The sequence below is a fragment of the Geotrypetes seraphini genome, chromosome 1, assembly GCF_902459505.1.
Source record: "Geotrypetes seraphini chromosome 1, aGeoSer1.1, whole genome shotgun sequence".
In the NCBI taxonomy this organism is placed as follows: domain Eukaryota; kingdom Metazoa; phylum Chordata; class Amphibia; order Gymnophiona; family Dermophiidae; genus Geotrypetes; species Geotrypetes seraphini.
The window spans coordinates 306,792,104-306,815,465 of record NC_047084.1 but is presented as its reverse complement, the minus strand read 5'-3'; the positions used below and the strand labels follow the sequence as shown (position 1 = coordinate 306,815,465).

Genomic DNA, 23,362 nt, shown 5'->3' with positions numbered 1-23,362 from the left:
CTATGCTTTTTGGCACCCACTAAAGCACTAAACGCTAACGCGTGCATGTTATCCTATGGACGCGTTAGCGTTTATCGTGTGCGTTGATTTAGCGTGTGATAAACACGCGCTAAAACGCTTAGCACACCTTAATAAGAGGGCCTATGTCATTCTCTATGCGGCACCCCCACGAAACATAGAATTTCTGTTTCTGCAAATTGACACTTAAGAAATAAGATAGCACTCTTTACAGCTACAGTGGCATAAATAACGCTCAGAATTTAGGAAGTGGGTTGGTTGGGCTGAGAACTTTTCGGCACCCCCCTCCTATGAAGTATGATAAATAAATTGACCAGTTGGACTTCTACATCTCAGTCATGGCACCATTTGTGCTGTGAGAAAATACAGTAAATGGAGACAACTGGAAAGAAAAAAAATACACTTGGAGGGGCATAATCAAAAGAATTGTCTAAGTCCGATTCGGACGTATGACGCTAGATGCACAAAGTCATCAGTGGTAAAATGTCCATTCTAGAAAAATACATCTAGAATATATTTTTTTAATCATCTATCTGGACTTCCAGGCCATTGATCATCCAGACTGACAGTACGTCATACCACATTTATACCACATTTTTGACCAAAAATTTGTCTATGTCTCTAACACCCAGAGCAAGACCCTAACGCCCCCAAAACCCACAATATCCACCTGTCTACAACCCCAATAGCTCTTATGGTTGCAGGTGGCACCTATATTTATTTATTCAATTTTCTATACCGTTCTCCCAGGAGAGCTCAGAACGGCTTACATGAATTTATTCAGGTACTCAAGCATTTTTCCCTGTCTGTTCCGGCAGGCTCACAATCTATCTAATGTACCTGGGTCAATTGGGGGATTAAGTGACTTGCCCAGGGTCACAAGGAGCAGCATGGGTTTGAACCCACAACCTCAGGGTGTTGAGGCTGTAGCTTTAACCACTGCGCCACACTGGCAATAAAGTAGGGTTTGGGGTTTTTTTTTTGTGGGCTCACATTTTCTACCATGAATGTAGTGGTTAGAGTGTCTTATGGGCTTGGGTCCTCTTCTCTATGGTTCACTAGCCCCCCCCCCCTCCCCCCAGGCTACTTAAGACACCTTTATGCAGCTCTATTAGGCTTTCCTATAGCAGGTGCTGATGTTCCGGAGATAGGTATGAACATTTTTATTCTGATATTTCTGACAGTGTGAGCGGGTCAGTGAACAATAGGGGAGTGTGTGGTGAGGGGGGTCTTTACTTTGTCTCTGCAGTAGTTATCTGGTCACTTTGGATACCTTTTTGGCACTTATACCTGATTTACATCATCTCACAACATATAAGTTTTGTCCAGGAAGTCTCGTCAAGCATTCGATTATCCCTGCAGAACGACTAAGGTCGGTCCACATGCCGCCCAAATACTGCCCTAACCACTCCTCTAGACACACCCTTTTAGTTCTGGGCACATAGCAGCATTCAGAGGCCTAAAAAGTCCCTGAATACGTCCAGAAAGTCAGTTTGATTATCGGCACTTGGACGACCTGTCTTTTAGGTCGTCCAAGTGCCGACTTGGGCGGGTTTTTAGACATGTTTAAGTTTGGAATATGAGCCCCAATGTGTCTTGTCGCTGCCAGGAGTCTTTAAAAATAACCATATAAATAAATAAATAAATAAAAATAAGATAAAGCTGGGTGAATAGTTTAATCCAGTGCTAGATACAGATTTAAAAAAAAAAAAAAATTGCTCATTCAGAGACTCCAGAAATCCTAAGAGGCAAAGAAACAAGGAATGGAGTTGCATTCGTATTGACTTAGTTATGGGTCATCTGCCGCGGGTGCAAAGGGAGGAAATCTTTACTTTACACGTATACTTTATTATCTCAGGGAATTAGAGGAAATTCAATATGAAAACGCTAGAAGCATTTAAAACCCCCTATTTAAGAGACTTAAGCAAATTAGAGTCTTATCAGATTAAAACCCACTACAAATGTGAGCGCATTGTCTCTATCTAAGCGCTGTGGGGTCTGAGACAGAATCTTTGCCAAATCTCAGGGATGAAACTCATCATTTAAAAGGCAGACAATGAGCAGAATGTAAATTAATTTTACGTTATCGACAGTCTGCTAAAATTATATGTACGGTGAGACCCACCTCTCCAAATGGAGGGGAGAGAATGAAAAAGACATAGCGAAGAAAAGTTTAAATCCATTTCTAGGTGTTCCTAGACAGAATTCCCGGTGCAACAATTTTCCTGATATAACAGATAATAAACAGCCGAATAGCGGCTCGTTTAAACAGACAAAATAATATTAACAAAACCTACATTAGAAAATTCAGCAGTGAAAAGAAATACCTAGACAAAAAAGCATGTGGTATCAATTCAAATAACAGCAAAGTCAAAAGAAAAAGAGAACAGCTTAGTATAGGTTTGTGTCCACTCATGCTTAAATAGACTTAAATGTTTTCCATTTAGAAATTGATTTGCTTTTCATTTCCTTCAGGGATGTTGCTTTGCTGTAGACTCATTTTATGGTGACATGATTCTGGAGTTTATTTAGAGAAGGGATTTGGTGAAAATTCTCTTGTGGGATAGAAAGGCGATATGATCGCAAATCCCTGGAAAGGAGACGAGATTTGGGACTTCTTTTCTTGGAAGCCGCTGTTTGCATCTGTCACGGAATATCATGGATAAATTTCGTTGTAACAGAGACTCCTCTCTGCGGCTACGGGTTTACTAAAATGCAGTAAAATAACAAAAGCAGCAAAATGATCCAGGGAGGAGAGCAGACCTTTTCTCCTAGGGTGGTTTTGCCTAATAAATGCCATTTAAACTAATACCGGGGGCCGCTGAAAAGTTCTCAGCCTAACCAACAAAGTTAGGGCAGTCTTCATCGAGGGCTATATACACTTCCAGTCCAGTGATTTCCCATTTTTTTTATTCCATCAGAAAAATATGGAACGAAAAAAAAGTGGAAAATGGTGTATAGCCCTCGATGGAGACTGCCCCAACTTTGTTGGTTGGGCGGAGAACTTTGCAGCGGCCCCTGTAGTGTTCAATCCCACATCAGAGGTCGATGTCAACAATGGCAACATCCACGTCACATATACCTCTACTTATCAACAGATGTATATTAAAGTGGTCCCTGAAAATGTGCTTTTCAAGCGTTTATTGTCCCACTCCTTACATATTTCTTAACCCAACACTTGTAAATCACAGATTAGCACACAGAGAACAGAATCTAGTCATTTTTGTCTAGTGTTCCCAAAAGGATCTTTGGTTTTCATTCTAAATTGGTTAATTTTTGCCGACTCTGGCTTCTTTGCTTGAAAGTCTAAATGGTCAGCTGAATAATTCAAAGTGTTGTGGGCCATTCTTTTCTTCTTGAATATAACAATAAAGCAGCCCAGCAATAAGATAAGAGAGATGGTACTCTTTAGAAGCCGACTGTGAACTCTGCAATTTATAATACTTTTACGGATCCAATATTTTTAAAATAAAAATGTTAAAGGCTTTGTATGTGAGCTTTCCAGAGCACCTAGATGGCTTCTTCAGATTTGAAGAGGGGATCCCCATTTGGTTCCCAAACTCATCAATATCATCATGTTTTGATAATCTTTTAAAATGGACCAATAGAAAATGAATCTCATCACCTTTTTTTTTTTCCTATCTAATGAATATGATGGATCCAAGCTTCTGAAATACAGCATGTCTTCTCTGAACACATCTCTGATCTAATATAATCTAATCTTTGGTTTATATACCGGGTCATCTCCCAGTGGAGCTCAATTCGGTTCACATATAGGGCTCCTTTTACTAAGCATAATAGCGTGCCCTAAATTGCCGCATGCGCTAGACCTTAACGCCAGCATTTAGAGCACGCTAAAATGCTGCGTGCGCTAAAAACGCTAACGCAGCTTAGTAAAAGGAGCCCATAATTAAGACTAGAGTACATAGCAGAAAACATAGAAGGAAGTACTAATTAAAAACTAAAGTACACCAGAAAAGCATAAGAAAAATGACTATATTATCATTTCATTGAGGCTGTAGTTAAACCATTTAAAAATTGCGAGAACAACAAAGTTTTCAGGAATTCACAAAATAATTGCAGCTGGCCTAAAAGCCTTCCAGTCTAGGGATTACTTAAAGCAAATGTAGATGAATATTTGCAGATTTGCAAGTACCCATGTTAGAGGAAACAAATGTTTAGATCAACAAATATTATTAGCATACGTGCAAAACTGCAGATATCCGTGAGAATAGCGAGCCAATAGAGTATAATCCAAGATGAGCTGCAGATTATTTGCATTAAACCGCGTTGGATTTCTCCGAGTCTGTCCTGCGCGCTCAGTTTAATTTTGATAACACCTTCGATGGTTGGTTTTAGGATTTAGTTCTCTCATTCTCGATGATATGAAGAGAAAAAGAGTGTGTACTTTAAATGTTTCTCTGTTTGAAGGTAAACGTGTCTTCTTTTCAAAAAGAAAACTAGTTTGGCAGTAATTTTCTCGTGTATTTACAGATATGATCCGTCTTTAGCTGCTTTGGAGGAGGTAGAACAGGTTTTCCTCACTCTCTGTTAAAGCAAAGGAGCCTGAGCAGTGACTCAGAAAGCCCATCCCTAAAAGCAAGATAAGCTAGATCAGTGTTATAGGTCTGCTTCTCCAGGTTTCTCTCTGATTGGTGGGTGAAGAAAAATGTCGGCGTGCAGACAAGCGAAGTGCAGAGAGAGAGAGAGAGAGACAGAGAGTTGAGGGGCGGAGTTAGAGGAAAGGGGCGGGCACAGTGACGTCAGTCCTAAGTTGAAGCTGTCGGGCTGGTAGGAAAGCGGCTGGGCAATTCCATTCCTCCCCACCTCCCTGCGCTTGGAATCGGGGGAGGAGAGGGGGGAGCCCAGCGCTTGGAGGAGATCTGACGGTATATACACACCATCTCCCTGCCGCTGTCACTCTGCCCTGCATCGAGCTGCGCTCTGACAGCCCCAGAACTAGGACTCCGAGCCACCGCACTATAAATAACACCACGGAACTGCCTGCCTGCTGGGTGTCCGCACCGAAAGGAGGTGGGGGGGGTCAAAGGGGGTGGGGTGGGTGGGAAGGATTAAGACAATATACAGCCGATGTTATCTCTCTGCGGCTAGATCTTCATGCAAGACTTATTCCTAAGCCTATAAGTAAAAACTGCAAGTTGTTACCAGAAGATTTCCACCTAACCCAGTGCAATTTTCATGTGCTCTCCCACTTGGGCGCTTTGCAATTTTACGTGCGCTCTCTCTGGTTGGTTTTTATTTTTTTCTGTTTGGACCACTGGACGCAGCCTGGGGGGGGAGCACACTGAGGAACTCAATCCTTTTTGCCGGCTTGGTGCTTTTTTCTTTTCTTCCTGTGTGGTTTTCCTCTTATTTTGTCCATTCTGGTGAGAGTGCGTGGGGAAGGTATCAGTGCCTGTTGTTCAGACTTCTTTTTCCTGCCCATTTCGATGAACTCCATGAAAGATCCTTTGGGTCTGCAGCACCTGGTGGGAAATAAAGTGGCCGCCGCTCAGCCCCCGGTCCGGATCTCTATGGCTTCCTCCCTGGGTGCAGGACAGCGCTCCCTAGATTCCAAGCAGCGGCTGGAGGTGCACACCATCTCCGACACCTCCAGTCCCGAGGCTGCAGGTAAGCAGGGCACAAGCAGTGCACACCTCTATCTGACTCAAAAGACGCCAAAATATATTATTTAGATTCTTGCTCTACATATATACATAGTCCTTATAGGCAACAGACACACATACATTTATATATGTGTGTGGAGTTGTCAGAAAGGTTTAATAACACACACACACAAAAAAAAAAATTAAAAATAGTTATAGCATAATTATATGTGTGCAGTTGCCGAGAAAGGTTTAATAAGCCAATAAAGGTTAACTCAAATACCCTTTAGATGGTTTATCGTCTACTGTCAATATTATTTGTTTACTGACTTCAGTTTATCGAGGGTCGTCTTTTTTGTTATCCTTCATTGGCGGTTACTCATTAAGGGCTTTGTTTTCCCCTTGCCCCAATTTGCAGTGATCTGATAAAGGGAATATCTCTCTTGAAAGCTGGTCAAAAGCTTGTTGCCTTTTACCTTGTTTAATCGCTATCACTAACAACTTTTTGGTCCACCTTTATCCCACCTCAATGACAGGCGAAAGTTTTTGGGGGTTTTGTTTTTTTTTTTAAATAGTATCCCTGAGCATCTCTCCCCTCCTTCCATAATAAAAATGATAATTTTAAAAAAGTCAAAAGTATTTTGTTATGTTTTCTAAATATCCAAATGTATAGCGGTTCATACTTTAGGGGAAAACTGAAAGTATCTTAATAGATTTCTGATGCCGGAAGAGTGTTTGTGTAATATGTAGGTCACGCTACAGCACATGAAAACTGAGATTCATTCATTTACTAGGGTTGATTCCGCATTCCTTCTGGGCGCTTTTCACCTCGGTACATTCCGGTATGTCAGCAGCTCCAAAATCTCCAAACTTATAAGGGTTTTCTCTTAGATCAGAAGTCATGGATCTTTCTCGCCTGGACTGGCCGCCAGAGTAGTTCATTTTCCTTTCCGTCCCCTCTGCCAAGTTTTAATAAGAAACAGGAAATTCCTTGAGGAACCATAATTTATTATGCTGACGATAAAAAGTTATTACTATTCTGATTGTTATTTGTAAGACATAATTGGTTTTGTGTTTTTTTTTCTTAGTGTAGAAAATTGAATCCATACGTTGGATGGAGTGAGCTTTTTTTTCACTTTTATGGCATCAGTTTTGTAAATGGAAATTATGATGATCTACAACGACCAATGTTGTTTTTTATTTGTGTTAGATATTGTATTAATTTTTAAAAATCACTTTGTATCACTTATGATGTAGCTCTCCATATATAATTAGTGTTAAAACACCTTCTGTACAGGAAAAAAAAAAAACCTGGCTTGATAGTAATGGTCCTTCTTAACTTATGCTTTGCAGAAAAAGAAAAAAACCAGCAAAGTAAAAACGAAGACAATGGAGCAGAAGATCCATCGAAGAAGAAAAGGCAACGCCGGCAAAGGACTCACTTCACCAGCCAGCAGCTGCAGGAACTGGAAGCCACGTTTCAGAGGAACCGCTACCCGGACATGTCCACTAGAGAGGAGATCGCCGTCTGGACCAATCTCACCGAAGCCAGAGTTAGGGTAAGTAGCACAAACAACAATATTGGGGGGAAAAAAAAAAAAAATCAAAGGGTCGAGAGGAGAATTTAAAAAAAGAGGGCAACAAAAATAAAAAATACAATAAATATCTGAGTTTTGGAACGAAATGGCATATGCCTTGCTCGTCTCCAGTTACAGGATCCTTTTCTTTCATTTGTTCCTTATTAAGACCTCACACTGAGCTGTTTCCTCCCACTGTATGAGTGCTGACTCTGCAACAGGCTTCAACCTGCGCCAGCTCGGGGAGTAAAGAGCTACAGGGTACACAATAGGTCTAGAAGAGCTAAGAGCTCACTTTCCCTCCATGATTTTTTCTTTTCCTTCATCGCGGGTAGTGATTTCAGAGCTTAAAGATACTTCTCTCCCCCCCCCCCCCAAAAGGCCAGAAATATTTTTTAGCCCCAGGGGAGAAATAAAACAAAAAAAAAAGTGAGGATTTTTTAAATGTATATTTTAATGTATGTTGAAAACACTGGGGACAGTTGGATTTACACCACAGGCGGATTTTCAGGGCTTCGGTTGAGCAAAGCAGTAAATAAGTGTGTGGCCTTCGTTTTGTAAAAGGTAAGGTTTATGGTTTGCAAATATTAGCCACAATTAAAATCCGTGCAGTTTAATGTTCCCGTTTCTGTTCATTCTGGCGTACAGTTAATTTGCTCAGTGGAAGTTTATAAAAAAAAAAAAATACAGAAAATAGAATTTAAACTATGAGCGGTTTTAAAAATTAGGAAGCAGCCGGAAAATGTGTGCGTTGTATATAGATTGATGAAAACTTAATTAAATAGGTGCCTAAAGTTAGATTGTTTTCTTGTAGGCTTAATTTAATCAGAGAGTCGTATGAATAGTGTGATTTGTTTAAAATTGCAAGAATCCATCTGTTTATGGTTGGTTTCTTTGTTATTCGGACGATGGGGGGGGGGGGAGAAATTGTGTGAATGCTTTCCCTATATTAATTGATTTCTGGTCTGAGCACTCATAGAAAAGTAAAGTCAAGTTCTGCTAAATAGATACTATTTTTAATATATGTAATCCTCAGAGGGCGAAAAAACAGTAAAACAGTAAAATGTTCAGTTAAGCTTATAATTTGCAAAATGGATACAATTGTGTGTACATGTGCATATTTGGTTGAAAAATAATGTGCACACACATTTATGTTACCGCTCATAACTAGCGGGGTGATGCAAAAGTATTAATTTGCACAGTTAACAGATTTGAAATGTAAAAGCATCATTTATGTAAATACACGAGGGCCTCAGGAACCGTTCCAATACACAAAAGCTGCTCTTGAGGCGGGTGGCTGACCCTGTGCAGACACTAGGATGTGGATTGTGAATATTTGAAAAAAAAGGCGCACGATTTCTGCTTTGTCTAGAGAGGGAGGAACCACTGTCCCATTTAGCACTTGGTTAAGCAGCTTGGCACCTACTTAGAAAGTAAACTTTTGCCAGAATGCGACTAAGGACAAGTTGATTCAAAAGCCTACTTCGGGTAACGATAATTAGCACCAGAGGATCTTTACGAGTTGTTAAGGCAAATACTCGCAGTTTATTATTGAAAATAGGATGTATTAGTCAAACTCTGGCTAAGATTGGTTTAATGGAAACTGCAATCTATTTTTTTTTTATTTGCATTTCTTTCCCTTTATGGGGATTTTGCTCTGCTGGGCAAATAGAAAAGCGGCACACTTTTATGGAACGTGTATGTACACAAGCGGGATAATGAAAGCAAACTGCAACTTGTAAAAAGTTCTGTTTTAAAAAAAACCCTGGCAGACTGTGATGCAAAACAAAGTTGGCCTTTAAACAAGCAACTACATTATACATTTCTTGATCACCAAATGCATTCTTTTCGTGACTTAAAAGTCAGGGGGGAGAATTATTTTCTATGCCTTTGAACTTTATAAGGCAAGTTATTGTGGAGACCGCACTGCAAGCATGATGTGCATACATCTGTATGTCAAGGGAGCATTTCCTTTGCATAAATCTGGCAATCGTTAAAGTACCTAAATTGAATCATCATTACTGATATTAATTTCCTTGCCTTATTAGTACGCTATAATTTTTGAATTATATTAATCCGGATGATTTTTCGTTTTGAAAAGGCTTGACAGATCTGAATGTTATGTTTGCAATTTTTTCTCTCTTTCCAAGGTTTGGTTCAAGAACCGCAGAGCCAAGTGGAGAAAGAGGGAAAGAAACCAGCAGGCTGAACTATGTAAGAACGGCTTTGGTCCGCAGTTCAATAGTCTAATGCAACCTTATGACGACATGTACCCTGGCTACTCTTACAACAACTGGGCAGCCAAAGGCCTCACGTCAGCCTCCCTCTCCACTAAAAGCTTTCCTTTCTTCAACTCTATGAATGTCAACCCCCTGTCCTCTCAGAGCATGTTCTCTCCGCCAAACTCCATTTCCTCCATGAGTATGTCTTCAAGCATGGTGCCCTCGGCGGTGACTGGCGTCCCCGGTTCCAGCCTCAACACCCTGAATAACTTGAACAACCTGAGCAACCCTTCTTTGAATTCTGCAGTGCCCACGTCGGCCTGTCCCTACGCCCCTCCGACGCCTCCTTATGTGTACAGGGACACATGCAATTCCAGTTTAGCAAGCCTGAGACTCAAAGCCAAGCAACACTCCAGTTTTGGATATGCCAGTGTTCAGAACCCAGGCTCCAACCTGAGTGCATGCCAGTATGCTGTGGACAGACCAGTGTGAATTCTAACCCATAATATATACTGAATGGGAATAATAATTTAAAAAAAGTCCCTAAATAAACTGAGACACATTACTAGAGAAAAAGAGAGAGAGAGAGAGAGAGAGAAAGGGAAATCCTCTGAAATCAGATGTTTCTTTTGTCTTCAAAAGGAGTGTCTATGGTTTCTGGCATCTTCCAAGAAAAGTATTCCCAAACAGGTATAAAGGAAGTCAATATATGTATATGGACAAATGTTTGACTGAATATGACATTTTAATGTTACTATAAGCTTGTTATTTTTATTAAGTTTAGCATTGTTAACATAATAATGACTGAGAGGATGTGTATATATCGAAATGTCAAAATAATTTTATATGAGCAGTTTGCTAGTCATATCAGGGATGTGTTTTTAAAGCACATCAACACAGGAGTAGGACTTTTTTTTTTTCGCTTGCGAGCAAGGGATTGTACATACTAAATGCGACACTGTAATAATGATTTTAACATATTATAAGGAAACCAAACGTGTGAATATCAGTTTTAGAATAGTACCTCTGGTGGATGCAATGATGTTTCTGAAAAAAAAAAAAAAAAGTAAATGTAAAACATGCCCTGTGTACAATATTTCGTACAATATTATCGTTTTACTTTTCAACAGACCTGAAAAAAATGTGTTTTATTTCATGGGAGTAAAATGTACCTACATATTCTCTTGTCTTGGTCCTTTTTATGAACATAAAATTGCACGGCGGCATGGGCCTTCAAGTTAACATAAGAACATAAGCAATGCCTCCGCTGGGTCAGACCCGAGGTCCATCGTGCCCAGCAGTCCGCTCACGCGGTGGCCCAACAGGTCCAGGACCTGTGCAGTAATCCTCTATTTATATCCTTCTATCCCCTTTTCCAGGAGAAAACTGGATTGATTGATTGCATGGGACATGACAGCCAGGTATAAATTATAGTGATTTGTGGAAATCTGATACTACCAGTGCATATTCTATGGAGCACAGCTGTAAACTCCAGCAACAACTGTGCTATTAATCCAATCGTTATCCAGTCTGAAAAGCATATAAAATCGTGTTTATTTTAGATTACTTTTTAAAAATTCAAATAACTGCTGAGCTGTGCGGATGACCTATTTTGTTCCCAGGTGCGTTAGAAAAATAACAAAACGAATGCATGTCCTTATTTACAATGGATTGATCCCATTTAAAAAAAAAAAAAGTTCCTCAATTTAGAAATTGTAAATACAAAGGGTCTGAAAACAACACAAGTTCGAAAAGATGTGTCCACATGTACAAGCATCCTGACACAAACAGGGTTTTCGGCAACTTGTGCAGGACTATGTAGTTGAAGAAAAGGTCGTGCCCCCTGTGTTTTCTGTTACTTAGAGTTGACCCATTCACTGTAGATTTAGCTTGTTGCTGAAATTATACCGGATTATACACTTCAAACTGCAGAACAACGAAGCCAATCAGCAAGACTTGCCCATCAAAGGCTAGGCCAGGGTGCAAACGCGGGACGGATCATTTGGAGAACAAACTACAGGGGGGCTGAAAAGTTCTCGGCCCAACCAGCTTCCTAAATCTGATGTTATTTTGTCACTGTAGCTGAAAAGACTGTTGTTTTTTTGTTGGGGTTTTTTTTTTTAGTTTATGGCATTCAGAGTCTGCAAATTGGCACTTTGCAAAACTAACACGCTTTTCAGCTACAGTGGCAGGAAGTTGGTTGGGCCCAGAACTTTTCAGCACCCCACTTGTAGATATGAAGAAGCTCTGTTTATTATATTATATACAACATTCAATTAACTAAACACAAGGAGGCTGAGGGAAAATTTGGGGTCCAGATATTTGTGCAAAACAGTGGACGTTAGTCACAATTTTAGAGAGAGAGAGAGAGAGAGAGAGAAACTAATTAGTGGTAAAGAGGTCTAATCCAAAATCTGTGGGTGTCTCTCTCTCCTGGAACATTAATGCTACAGTAAAACCCTTGTTCTGTACTTGGGGGCCCTGTGGGCACTTTGAAAACAGAGCTCCAAGATCAACCTTTATTGTTTTATGAGATCGTTTGTTCATTAACTTTGTGAGACTGCTAACCCAAGGGTGCCATGCAGCGGTGAAAAGAAAAGCGCCTCCGGAAGGTCGTGTTCCCTTTATTTTTTTTCCGTGTTTGGTAAAGAGAAGAGATTGGGAACAGAGCAGGAGAAACAGAAAAGTGTGGATTGGGAGCACTGGCTGGAACCAGAAGCCGGAAGAGAGTTTTGCTATTAAAGAACTGTACAAAGGGAGCACAATAGAGGTAAGGAAGGGAAAATGATTTCATAAAACAAAACAAAAAAAAAAAAAAGGCAGCCTCAAAATAGGAAGGGGTTTGGATCTCACCCAAGTGTCTGGAAGAAAGAAAAAAAAAGGGATCTGGTGGGTCAAGGTTTAATAATCAACCGAAGCAATCTAGAAGGTGCTGATTCTTGGCTGGTACCGCAGAGGGTGGTCGGGCAGAAGAAACTTTTACTGTTAAAAAAATTGACACTGGGCATCCGTTTCTATTTTTTCATGACTCCCCTCCCCCCATCCCCCCAAAATCAGGAGTTCTATTGGTGAGATCTTTTTAGTGTCTCTTGTGATTTTTCTCTTTTGCTTTCGAACTAATAGATTCTAAAATCCTGAAAACAATGCATTTATTTATTTATGACTAAAGAGGATGTGAAATGCTTGGATATGATAGTATATACAAGGGGGGGAAGCTTGTCCCTAGAGGAAACCCCAAAGTCCAGTACTCTGATGTGCTACTTTACTGTTACACAAATATGTTTTGAAATATAGATTAAGATGACCTAAACTTTTCTGCCTGGAACATCTGTACAGCTCTTCATAGGATGACTACCATTCCGGTTTTTGAGGGCGAAAAGAAACTTTGTTAATTACCGTTCTATCAAGTTGCAGCATTACAGGGCGTCTCTAATCAAACACAAATTATTCAAATACAGTTTGATTTTCTTATTCTAAGTATGAAGTTTTGAATACTCAGCATCGCTAGGCCTAATTTGATTAAAAAAAATAAACATAGATTTCATTCTGCCCTATACTTATCGATCTTTTAATTTATAAGGGGGGGGGGACCAAGGGCGTGCTGTTACAACAATTTTTGAATAGTAAAAAAATTTAATGGTCAAATAAACAGAGCCTTGAAAGATTTCAGCCCTTACAAAAACTCATAAATTACGCAACCCGAAGTGTGCCTAGCCTTTCCCAAAGAGTCTATAAAACAGGCAGATCATAATAATGGATGACCCAAAAAAACACACTCGGAGGGTGAGCAAACAATGGTGTCTGGCTCCCAATCCACATCCCTGGGCTTAAAAAGCACTGAGAGAAAAAAAAAAAAAAAGGCAGAGGAGGGAGTGTGCCTCCTTCCCAGCTGCCTCTCAGCCCAGACTCTCAGTCGCAGCCGGTAGAGCCATATAACAAGAAGAACACAGCAGAAGCCACCACATACGTACATACGGTGTTCTGCAGTGCGACACTGACTCTGGAGTCTACCAATATGTTCTTTCTTCTGCTTCAAAAGAGGGTAACTGAATAGGAAGGGATCTTTTTTTTTTTTCCAGAATGTAGAATTTGTATTGATGGTCTTCAGAGATGGCAGGCAAGTTTGCTAATCTGAGCACACATTGCAGGTAAAAGGGGGGTGGATGGGTAAGGTTGGTGGTTCCAGGGCTGAATGCAAGATAATTATTTCTTTGTTTTAATTATTATTATTACTGGGGAACTGACCTTTATGGAGAAAAAGATTGCTATAATTTAAGAAAACCAAAATAGAGTTAAAAAAAAAAAAAGAGGCCAAGCCATGTTCTGTGTGAATGAAAGTATAGCGGGACAAGGTGCACACAAGACGTGTTTATTATCCCATTGTTTTTCGATCACTGTCATTTCATTTCATTTATTTATTTAGGCCTCCGAATTTTTTACAATGGAATAAGACTCTGTTTCGGTCAATTAGCAGATTTTGATTCTCACCGTAGAAATCGTCTGCTTTGTGCCCGAGGTATATTGGGGATGCAATTTAAACATTGTTCTTAGGCATCGGTCAATGAAAAAACGAGGGGGTGAAAAAAATTCAAATGGCGAAAATGTATATTTTAAAGTTTGGGCTGACAAATTACAAAAAAAAACCCCGCACGTAGCTTCAAGGCTATCATGGTGTTACATGTTAACTCACCCCATAACACAGAGGATAAGAACGCATGAAGAAAAATTCGCTTTTACACAGGAATATTTCCAGTGATAATTTGGAAATATTCATGATTGGGGCTTTGCTCTATGTTAATTACTTTTTATTTCCTCAGATCAGGGCAAGTAGAAAGATAATGCAGGTAAGATAGAACTTCAATATTTTTAATTATTAATATGTACTGTATTTTTTTTTTATTTGTTTGCAAATCAAAAGACCTCAGCTTTCCTGTTATTACACCAGCGTGAAAGCAGCTCACGGTGTCACCTCATCCTGCGCTTTATTTTCTAACAAATATGAATCCTATTGATAAATTACCGATCATTCTTCTAAAGTTTGGGGTTTAGGATTCTTTGTTATAGGACAATTAACATTGAATGTACTGTCCTGATGTCTTTGGAGAAAATTAGCTTCCTGTGAGAGCTGGGCTGGGAGGTCTTGGTATGTGGTGTTGGGTGTCTGTTAAACCACTCCTCAGCTTTGGCTAATCACCCCCTTTCCTCTTAAATTAGAGCTCCAGGATAAAGGCGTGAAGATTGACTTATTCACGTTTCTGACCCACATCGGATAACCAGAAACAAGAGCATTAAATACTCAACAGATCAGTCAGTTACTAATTCGTTTTAATTAACATTTGCAGTTGTGTATTGAATATTTTTGTTGTTATACGGATAGTGTAGTTCAGCGGTCTCAAACTCGCGGCCCTTGGGCCGCATGCGGCCCTCCAGGGACTATTATCTTCCCCAGCTCGGAGCTGACCAATTCTCACCACCCGACATCAATTCTAACTTCAGAGAGGAAGTTCCGGGCCAGCCAATCGCTGCCTGGCTGGCCCGGAACTTCCTCTCGGATGGCAGAATTGACGTCGGGTGGTGAGAATTGGTCGGCCCTGCGCTGGGGAAGATAAGCAGGGAGAACTAAGACCTCGGCGCTAGTCTGTTTCCCTATTGTGGCGGTGGCGGCCTGTTCCCCAATGCTGGTGGTTTGGGGGAGGGCAGGGAGAAATAAAGAAAGAAAGGGGGGGACAGGGAGATAGAAATAAAGAAGGGAGACGGGACACAGACAGAAAGGGGCATGGAGAGAGAAAGACAGACATATAGAAAGAAAGGGCAGGCATGGAGAAAGAAAAAAAAGAAAGAAGGGGGCAGGGTGAAAGAACTAAAATGTTGGGGGAGGGAAGGAGACAGATGCCAGACCAGGGGAAATGAAGGAAGGAGGGAGGGAGGGAGAGAAAGGAAAGAAAGAGATGTCAAACCATGGAAATAGGGATGGAAGAAGAGAGATAGAAGAGAAGGTAAGACATGGAAATGTAGATTTTGAAAAGAAAGCAGAAAAATTGAATATTAAGTTAATGCCAAAGATGGATGCAAGGCAGAAAGTGAAGACGGAGAGAAAACCAGTCAAAGGACAAGAAGGCCCTGGAAACTTAGTTGAAAGCACAGAAAAATAAAGTCACCAGCCAACAAAGGTAGGGAAAATTATTTTATTTTCAATATAGTAATTGAAATATGTCAGTTTTGAGAAAGGAAAGATATTAAACTTTAAATGTGAGGACCGCAGTAAAAATAGTTAATGACAATTTTGCTTAAGGTAAAACTCTTTATAGTTTATAAATCTTTCCTTTAACTATTAAAGGAAATATTTATAAACTATAAAGAGTTTTACCTCATGCAAAGTTGTCATTTCTTTAATAAAGACATTAACTATTTTTTTCTGCAGCCCTCCAAGTACCTACAAATCCAAAACGTGGCCCCACTAAGGGTTTGAGTTTGAGACCACTGGTGTAGTTGTAGTGCTTGGTTCCACAAGTCGTGCTTGCTTTTTCTTGTTTCAACCGCAAGGGGATAGGAGCAGATGAACACGTAGCTGGCTAGTCAGATAAGTTCTTATCACACTAGGCATTTCCATATTGTCCTCTTTTGGGACCACAAATCAGTTTGGAATAAAAAAATTTTTATTTGATTTGTTGACGCAAAAAAAAAAAAATCTGTGGGGAAGGGGAGATCAAAACAGGCATCTTCGCCGATATTAGAATGGGCTCCGTCTGTAAGCAGACAGTAGTTCAAGGAAATTCGTCTGGAAATATGTCGATCAAAGAGCACTGTGAACCAAAGCTTTTGACAATATCTTCCTCAGTTGTTTTTTTTTAAGCTAACAAAATGAGCAACCGAGGATGTGATCTTGTCTATAAAAAGTACACCCGCATTTTACTTAGTTTTGTTGACTAAGGTTTGGCTGGTCCATTATTGTCCAAACAGAATTCCCTTTGAACTTGATAGTATCAATAATTTTGCTCATTTCAGGAAACAGCTTAAAGATTACTTATTTATTTGACCGTAATTGCTGCTACAGATTTTCATTGTTTTTTTATTTGATGTTTTGTTATATACAGTTTTCTGTTATGGATTTTATTACGTGTGTTTTAGTATTACCCTGCTTAGACTGGCAGCGCCGGCAATACATTTTAAATAAATAATAGATTTTTTTTCCCCCAGTATTTACAGGTACTTTTGTTGTGTAACAGACTTAGGGCTCCTTTTACTAAGGTGTGCTAGCGTTTTTAGCACATGCAGGAAATTACCGTATGCTACACAGCGCGCTACGTGGAAAATCTAACACCAGCTCAATGCTGGCGTTAAGGTCTAGGGCGCGCGGCAAAGGAGCCCTTAGAGATAACAACACTTACACTACTTCAGTGTAAATATTTGCATGGCTCCTGATTGTATTTCAACAGATTGGTATTTTTTACATATATACACATAAGAGTGAAAACGTTTAAATATTCGTGCATGGACAGATTTACAGAAACAGTTTCTGACAATAATTTGCAAGCGATGATATGATAGCACTGATTAACTTGTAATTAGTATCTGAGATTTTCTTTCCATCTGTGGCATAATCATTAGGCTTTAATGTTTTCTGGAAGATATAGGCTTATTTTCAACGTGCCAGATAGCTAGGAGGGGGGTGCTGAAAAGTTCTCAGCCCAACCAAGAAGAGAATGACGTGGATATGGTTCTGTCAATGATCTGAAATAATGTAAAAATGAAAAAGAAAAAAAAAAATGACTTTTTCAATAAGAAAACACTTTTCAGCTACGGTGGCAAACTAATACTCAGAATTTAGGAAGTTGGTTGATTGGGCTGAGAACTTTTCAGCACCCCCTAGTAGATTATGGACCCAGTGGCAACCATTACTGGCTTCCAGCAGAAGCCCTGGGGAGAATGGCTTGGATGGCAGTGCTACCTTCTGCTCATGATGCCATGGATCTGTAGGTGGGGTGGCACCACCGAGCGAATCTCTTTGTCATACCTTTTGCTCAGAACTCAGTGGAGGATCATTTCAGAAACATTCTCTGTTCTTTACAATTTTCTGCTTATACTTAGGGAAAAGTGATAGGTTAACATTTCCTTGATAAGGAGGACTAGTCCAGCTCTCTCTTCTCAGCGGGTGTGTGGTGAGGAAATCCACTTTAGAGCCATGGTGACTGAACAGGAAGAGAAACTGTCCTTGAACTGAAATGAGAGGACCTGTGGGAATCATACAGCATCCAATGTAAGCGTTTTAGCGAGCTGTTCTATTTAATCATCTTTCTGATTACTTCAGGCATATAACTTTCTGGTTTATACTTTAAAAAGTTTTCCTTTTATACACACACATCATATTTACACACACACATATCATATTTACTGTTTACACACACACACACATAAACACACATACACACACGCGTGTGTGTGTGTGTAAAGAGTAAATATGATGTGTGTGTATGTGTGTAAAAAGTGCGTGTAACTTGAAACTTGAATTTGATATGTTCACTCACATTTGCTTGAAATTGCATTCCAGAAAAAAAAAACCACCCTGCCCGCTTTGATTAAAGAATATGCAGAGTACCACATACATTTCCCACCCTTCTTTTAGTCTGAAACCCTACGATGACAACGTAGACATGCAAGGAAGCTGCTTTGTTTTTTTGGCGGTGTTCTTGTGTGCAGGTACAATGAAAACAGACCTGAGATTTACTCCAAGGTGGGTGGCACAGTCCAAGAGTCCCTCGCTCTCATCGCCTCCAGGACATCGGACTAATCTCTGTGGAAATGCGAGCGGTGCAGTGCAGTAGCACTTTGCCAAACCATGAGTAATATCTGGGAGAGAAATTAAAGCCTGTCAGTGTCTGCAACTGATTTATAACTCTGTCTCTGAGATGTTTATCTACCGTTGGGGAGGGGATGGGGGTGGCATGGATAAATTGTGTGCTATGCTAGGAGTTGAGAGGCAATACATTTTTTTAAAAAAGTATAAAAGGTTGGGCAACAGAATCACGGAGAGCTTCTCGAAATCTTCTTTTGTATTCTTTTCATCGGTATAAACATCAATTTAGAAGCTGAGATGATCACCTTGTAGGTTACAGCAGGTGGCTGCATAGAAGCCTGACCATTCAATCCATTTGTGTTTTCTTATCTGGCAAAATGATAGAAGGTAGGTGATCCCGAATTTGTTGGGGGGGAGGGGGAATGTATCATTTTAAATTTGTTAGCAAATTGTGCTGTCCTCGGGGGGCTGTGCAGGGATGCCACGATATCTCTTGGGGGTCTTTATCTATGAGAACAGGCCTGGGGCTGCCAGATTCACAGCTTCTCTCCACAGTCCACAGTGAACCCTCGATTAGAAATTGCATTACAAACTGCAATAGGCGACAGATTCTTAGGACTTCTTTTTACAAAGATGCGTTTTTAGCATACGCACCGGATTAGCGCGTACTATAGCGCGCGCTACCTGAAAAATTACCACCTGCTCAAGAGGAGGCAGTAACGGGTAGCGCGTGTGGAATTTTAGCGGGTGCTATTCTGCGCGTTAAGGCCCTAACGCACCTTTGTAAAAGGAGTCCCTTAGATTATTTTCCTTCTCGTTTCTTCTTTCCTTTTTGAGTTATAAAGTGTATTTGTTGTTGTAATTCATGCCTTAAAAAAAAGGCATCTTCCGTCCTTCAATTAACTACGCCATAATGCTGGCAGAGATAAGACCAAAGCAACCCACTGTTTCATAGTCAGGATCAAAATAGATACAGTTCTCAGGAACAGTGGTTTGAGTAGAGAGACGAAAAATACAAGAAAGGGGGATACCATATACACAACACACTTACCATAATGTGATTTTTCAAAAAGCATGATAAATGTGAAAAAAAACCCCAAAAACCAACAATCTTGTAACTTACAGAAGTTCACTCATGAACCAAGTGAAATGTCCCACCTCATTTTTACAAAAAAGGGTTTTCATCTAAAAAATGTGATCCACTTAAAAAAATAGAACTAATCTCCTCCGCCTTCTTCTTCAGTCCAAGCCATACTCCTAATCTAACCGTGTCCTTGCCATAACTGCATGACATGCTGATAAACAGTACAGCAGCATCCACAATTTATTTGGGTCCATCTTGCTGAGTAACAGGCTACTAAAAGTCTCAAATAAGTTGACCACTAAAGTTTTTCCAGGGGCCCAATAGAAGCTAGGAGGAGGTGTGAAGAAGAGTCCTCCTACACTGCAATGAATAGATAACAGCAGGGAATTTGCTCTCTGGCCGTTACAGATCACACCCTAAAAATTTTTTTGAGGCATATCAGTGCCCAAAATCCCACTGAAGGTGAGTAATCTTTTTTTTTAAAAAAAAAAAAGTTTGTGGATTTTTATGATTATAGTCTGTGATCATGATCTAATAAGCCTTACCAGCAGATAAATATCCCTACTACTACTACTACTATTTATTATTTCTATAGTGCTGAAAGGCGTAAGCAGCAATACAATAGACCAGGGGTCCCCAAAGTCCCTCCTTGAGGTCTGAATCCAGTCGGGTTTTCAGGATTTCCCCAATCAATATGCATTGAAAGCAGTGCATGCACATAGATCTCATGCATATTCATTGGGGAAATCCTGAAAACCCGACTGGATTTGGCCCTCAAGGAGGGATTTTGGGGACCCCTGTAATAGACAGTCCCTGTTCAGAAGAGCTTACCATCCCACTTATTAGTGGGGTTTGTGATAGTGATAACAAATTGATTTTTCCCAGCTAAGATGAAAAGAGTAAAAGCTCAACTGGGTTGCAGATAAACTCTTCTGAAATATTTTCCCATAATTACTGCTGCTTTAATACACACACCTCTTCAATATTATTTCTATTTAAAGGACTCCTACTTCTTAATCTCGCCTCTGATTTTTAAATAAAAAGGGGTATTGCTATGCTGATTGTCATTATAAATTTATTTATTCAATTTTCTATACCAGGGGTACGCAATTCCGGTCTTGGAAAACCACAAGCAGGTCAGGTTTTCAGGATATCCACAATGAATATGTATGAGATGGATTTGCATGCACTGCCTCTTTGAGATGCAAATCTTTCTTATGCATATTTATTGTGGATATCCTGAAAACCTGACCTGCCTGTGACTCGAGGACCGGAATTGCCTACTCCTGTTCTATACCATTCTCCCCAGGGAGCTCAGAACATTAGAAAGTGTACAAGCCACTAATACACATAGGGCACATACTATATATCACAAAAATAACTGGAAAGTGAGCTCCAGTAAGGATGTTATTATGAAACGGGCTGCCATCAGAATTAAAGGAACTCATCTTATGCTAAATGGGAACTGTTTTATTAGGAATAGTCTTGGTTAGAGCCGGGAGCTGAGAATTGGGGATATCCATTTCAAAATCCCACTGAAGCTCCTTGCGACCTTGAGCAAGTCACTGAATTTTCTATCCAATCAGGTACAAACTTAGATGCTGCGACCTCCATGGGAAATACCCACTGTACCCGAATATCGCCTTGAGCTATAAGTGAAGAACTCAAATCCACCTAATTAAATTACAAGCCTGCGCTGTTTTATCGGTGTTAAAAATTGCACCAGATTTGCCAATACGCACATCCTGGTATTTTCACAATCTGCTGCTGCTGCTGGGGGTGGGGGGGGGGGGGGGTGCACAGCAGGTGCAATTTTTATTTTCAGCTGTGAAAAGGTAGTACAGACCTATAATAAAAACGGCCTCCAAGTTTCAAACTGTGACAAGTTAAATGCAGCACAGCAAAATGAAAAAACGAGAATGAGCAACAGACAAGCTTGATAAAAAGTCAATTTGACATTTAGATAAATCTACTTCTGATCAAGTAGTTAGTATTTTAGCTGTTTAAAGGATGTTTCAAATATAATCTCCATGGCTCCATGGGAAAATGAGTATTGAACGTACTTGCATTCGTTTGACTAAACAATCCTGCACTGAGGTCTCCCTTCACTTTCAAAAATTTTTTTAATGTTTGGCATATTATTTGATTGGTAAGCACTGTTCAGTTTATTCAACAGTCAAATTATAGAACTATTGTTTCCAGCTTTCATACAAGAAGGTCGTTTTCCGTTCTGTGCCTATTCGAAATATGCCAAGGGAGTCATGGAACCTACTTATATCATTCAGCCGGCAGTTAAAACTCGCAAATGGATAAGAATCCTCTTTGATTTTACTCTGATATGGTGCATCTAAATATTCCTTCTAGAATTAGAAGCCTCATGAAGCAGGGGCTGGGACTAGTATTGATCCTCCCCAGAGACTTAATACAACCACCAGAGCTCTGGGAGATGTAAAGCTATGAACAGCAGGGGAAAATAATTTAAGGGATGGGTAATTATACATCTTAAACCAGAAAGTCTGAACATATATCAAATAAAACTCATTAGGACACACACAAAAACAGCTTTCAATACATGAACACATGCGGAACAAATAATGTCCAGACAGGGATGAGAAGAGTTTAGCAGGGTAGTCAGTACATCTTGGTTCAGGATGCGTTGGCATTCCCAGTGTATCAGTGCACGTTTACTTGAAAACACACCTAACATTTCTATAAATCAACTTGGAACTATAGGAGGGGCTGCTAAAAAGTTCTCAGCCCAACCAAGAAGAGAATGATGTGGAGCAATGACACTCACAAGTTATTACACACTTTTCTTGACACTTTTCGTTTCAATGATACGAAATGAAACGAAAAGTGTCAAGAAAAGTGTGGAGTAACTTGTAAGTATCATAGCTCCACATCATTCTCTTCTTGGTTGGGCTGAGAACTTTTCAGCGGCCCCTGTATATATGAATAAGAAATAAATACTGTAAATAAAGGACCCAGGATGTCTGAGCCAACACCGATTCTTTTGCTATGAAAATATGGATAAATTGAGAGGCATCATTTTAACCTCCTAGTGCACATTTTATAACAAAAGTAACAAGGTAGGGGATCCATTTGAGATATATTGTATAATAATAATAATTATCTCATTATCATAAATAATAGCAGTTGTAGTTGTAAAATGTCTAGGCTTGAGAGAAAGGAAATAATTTTAATAAATAAACTGAACATGTTCATATTGGGAATTCGTTTAAACCAGTGGTCTCAAACTCAAACCCTTTATAGGGTCACATTTGGTTTTGTAGGTACTTGGAGGGCCTCAGAAAAAAATATCTAATGTCTTATTAAAGAAATAATTTTGCATGAGGTAAAACTCTTTATAGTTTATAAATCTTTCCCTTTGGCTAAGTCTTAATAATAATATTGTCATTTATAGCTAAAGAGACATATGATCAAGAAACTGTTTTATTTTACTTTTGTGATTATGATAAACATACCGAGGGCCTCAAAATAGTACCTGGCGGGCCACATGTGGCCCCTGGGCCGCGAGTTTGAGACCACTGGTTTAAAATGTCTAGCTATATACACCTATCTATGCTTATGCACGGCTCTATTTAGCATAAAGCAGGGCATGATATTGGAGCAAACTCAATTCTAAAGGTATGGGTAAAAATATAAGGCTAACATGGGTGAAAGAAGCTTATAGTATTCTACAACATTCCATCAACTAAGAACGATTGGGCGGCTAAACAAGGGCGTTCAAGAGCTAGTGGTTGCACTATGCGTTTAAATAAATCAGTTAAACAAATGAAAGGATTAGACGACCTTATTTAGCAAATGTCTATTTATACCTGGTGCCCTTTTATCTCGCGACTTGTTTTCATACTCTAATACAATTGTCTTTGAAATCATCTTTATGCTTACTGCTTGATTATTGATCTTTTTCTCTGCGGGACAGATTGTTCCTTGGATGCTGACCAGTATACTAATGGGCGCCCTCTAGCTGCACCAGCTTAGTACTTCAGCCACATAGGATTTCAGCTTTATTGATTAATAATTCACTTATTTTGGGA

At 39.8% G+C, this 23,362-nt stretch overlaps 1 protein-coding gene across 2 annotated transcripts in view; it reads left to right on the top strand.

Moving 5' to 3' along the window:
- Positions 1-10,602, top strand: part of PITX2 (paired like homeodomain 2) — a 63,026-nt gene extending 52,424 nt beyond the window's left edge. Inside the window, exons 1-3 of one of the 2 annotated variants that reach the window (XM_033955533.1) lie at positions 5,071-5,649; positions 6,978-7,183; positions 9,352-10,602. In XM_033955533.1, coding sequence (XP_033811424.1) covers positions 5,469-5,649; positions 6,978-7,183; positions 9,352-9,915 — 951 coding nt within the window. In that variant the 5' untranslated portion in view covers positions 5,071-5,468 and the 3' untranslated portion in view covers positions 9,916-10,602. Of the gene's footprint in view, positions 1-5,070; positions 5,650-6,977; positions 7,184-9,351 lie in introns of those variants that run through there. The other variant, XM_033955544.1, reaches the window with a different exon arrangement.
- Positions 10,603-23,362: the final 12,760 nt, after the last annotated feature.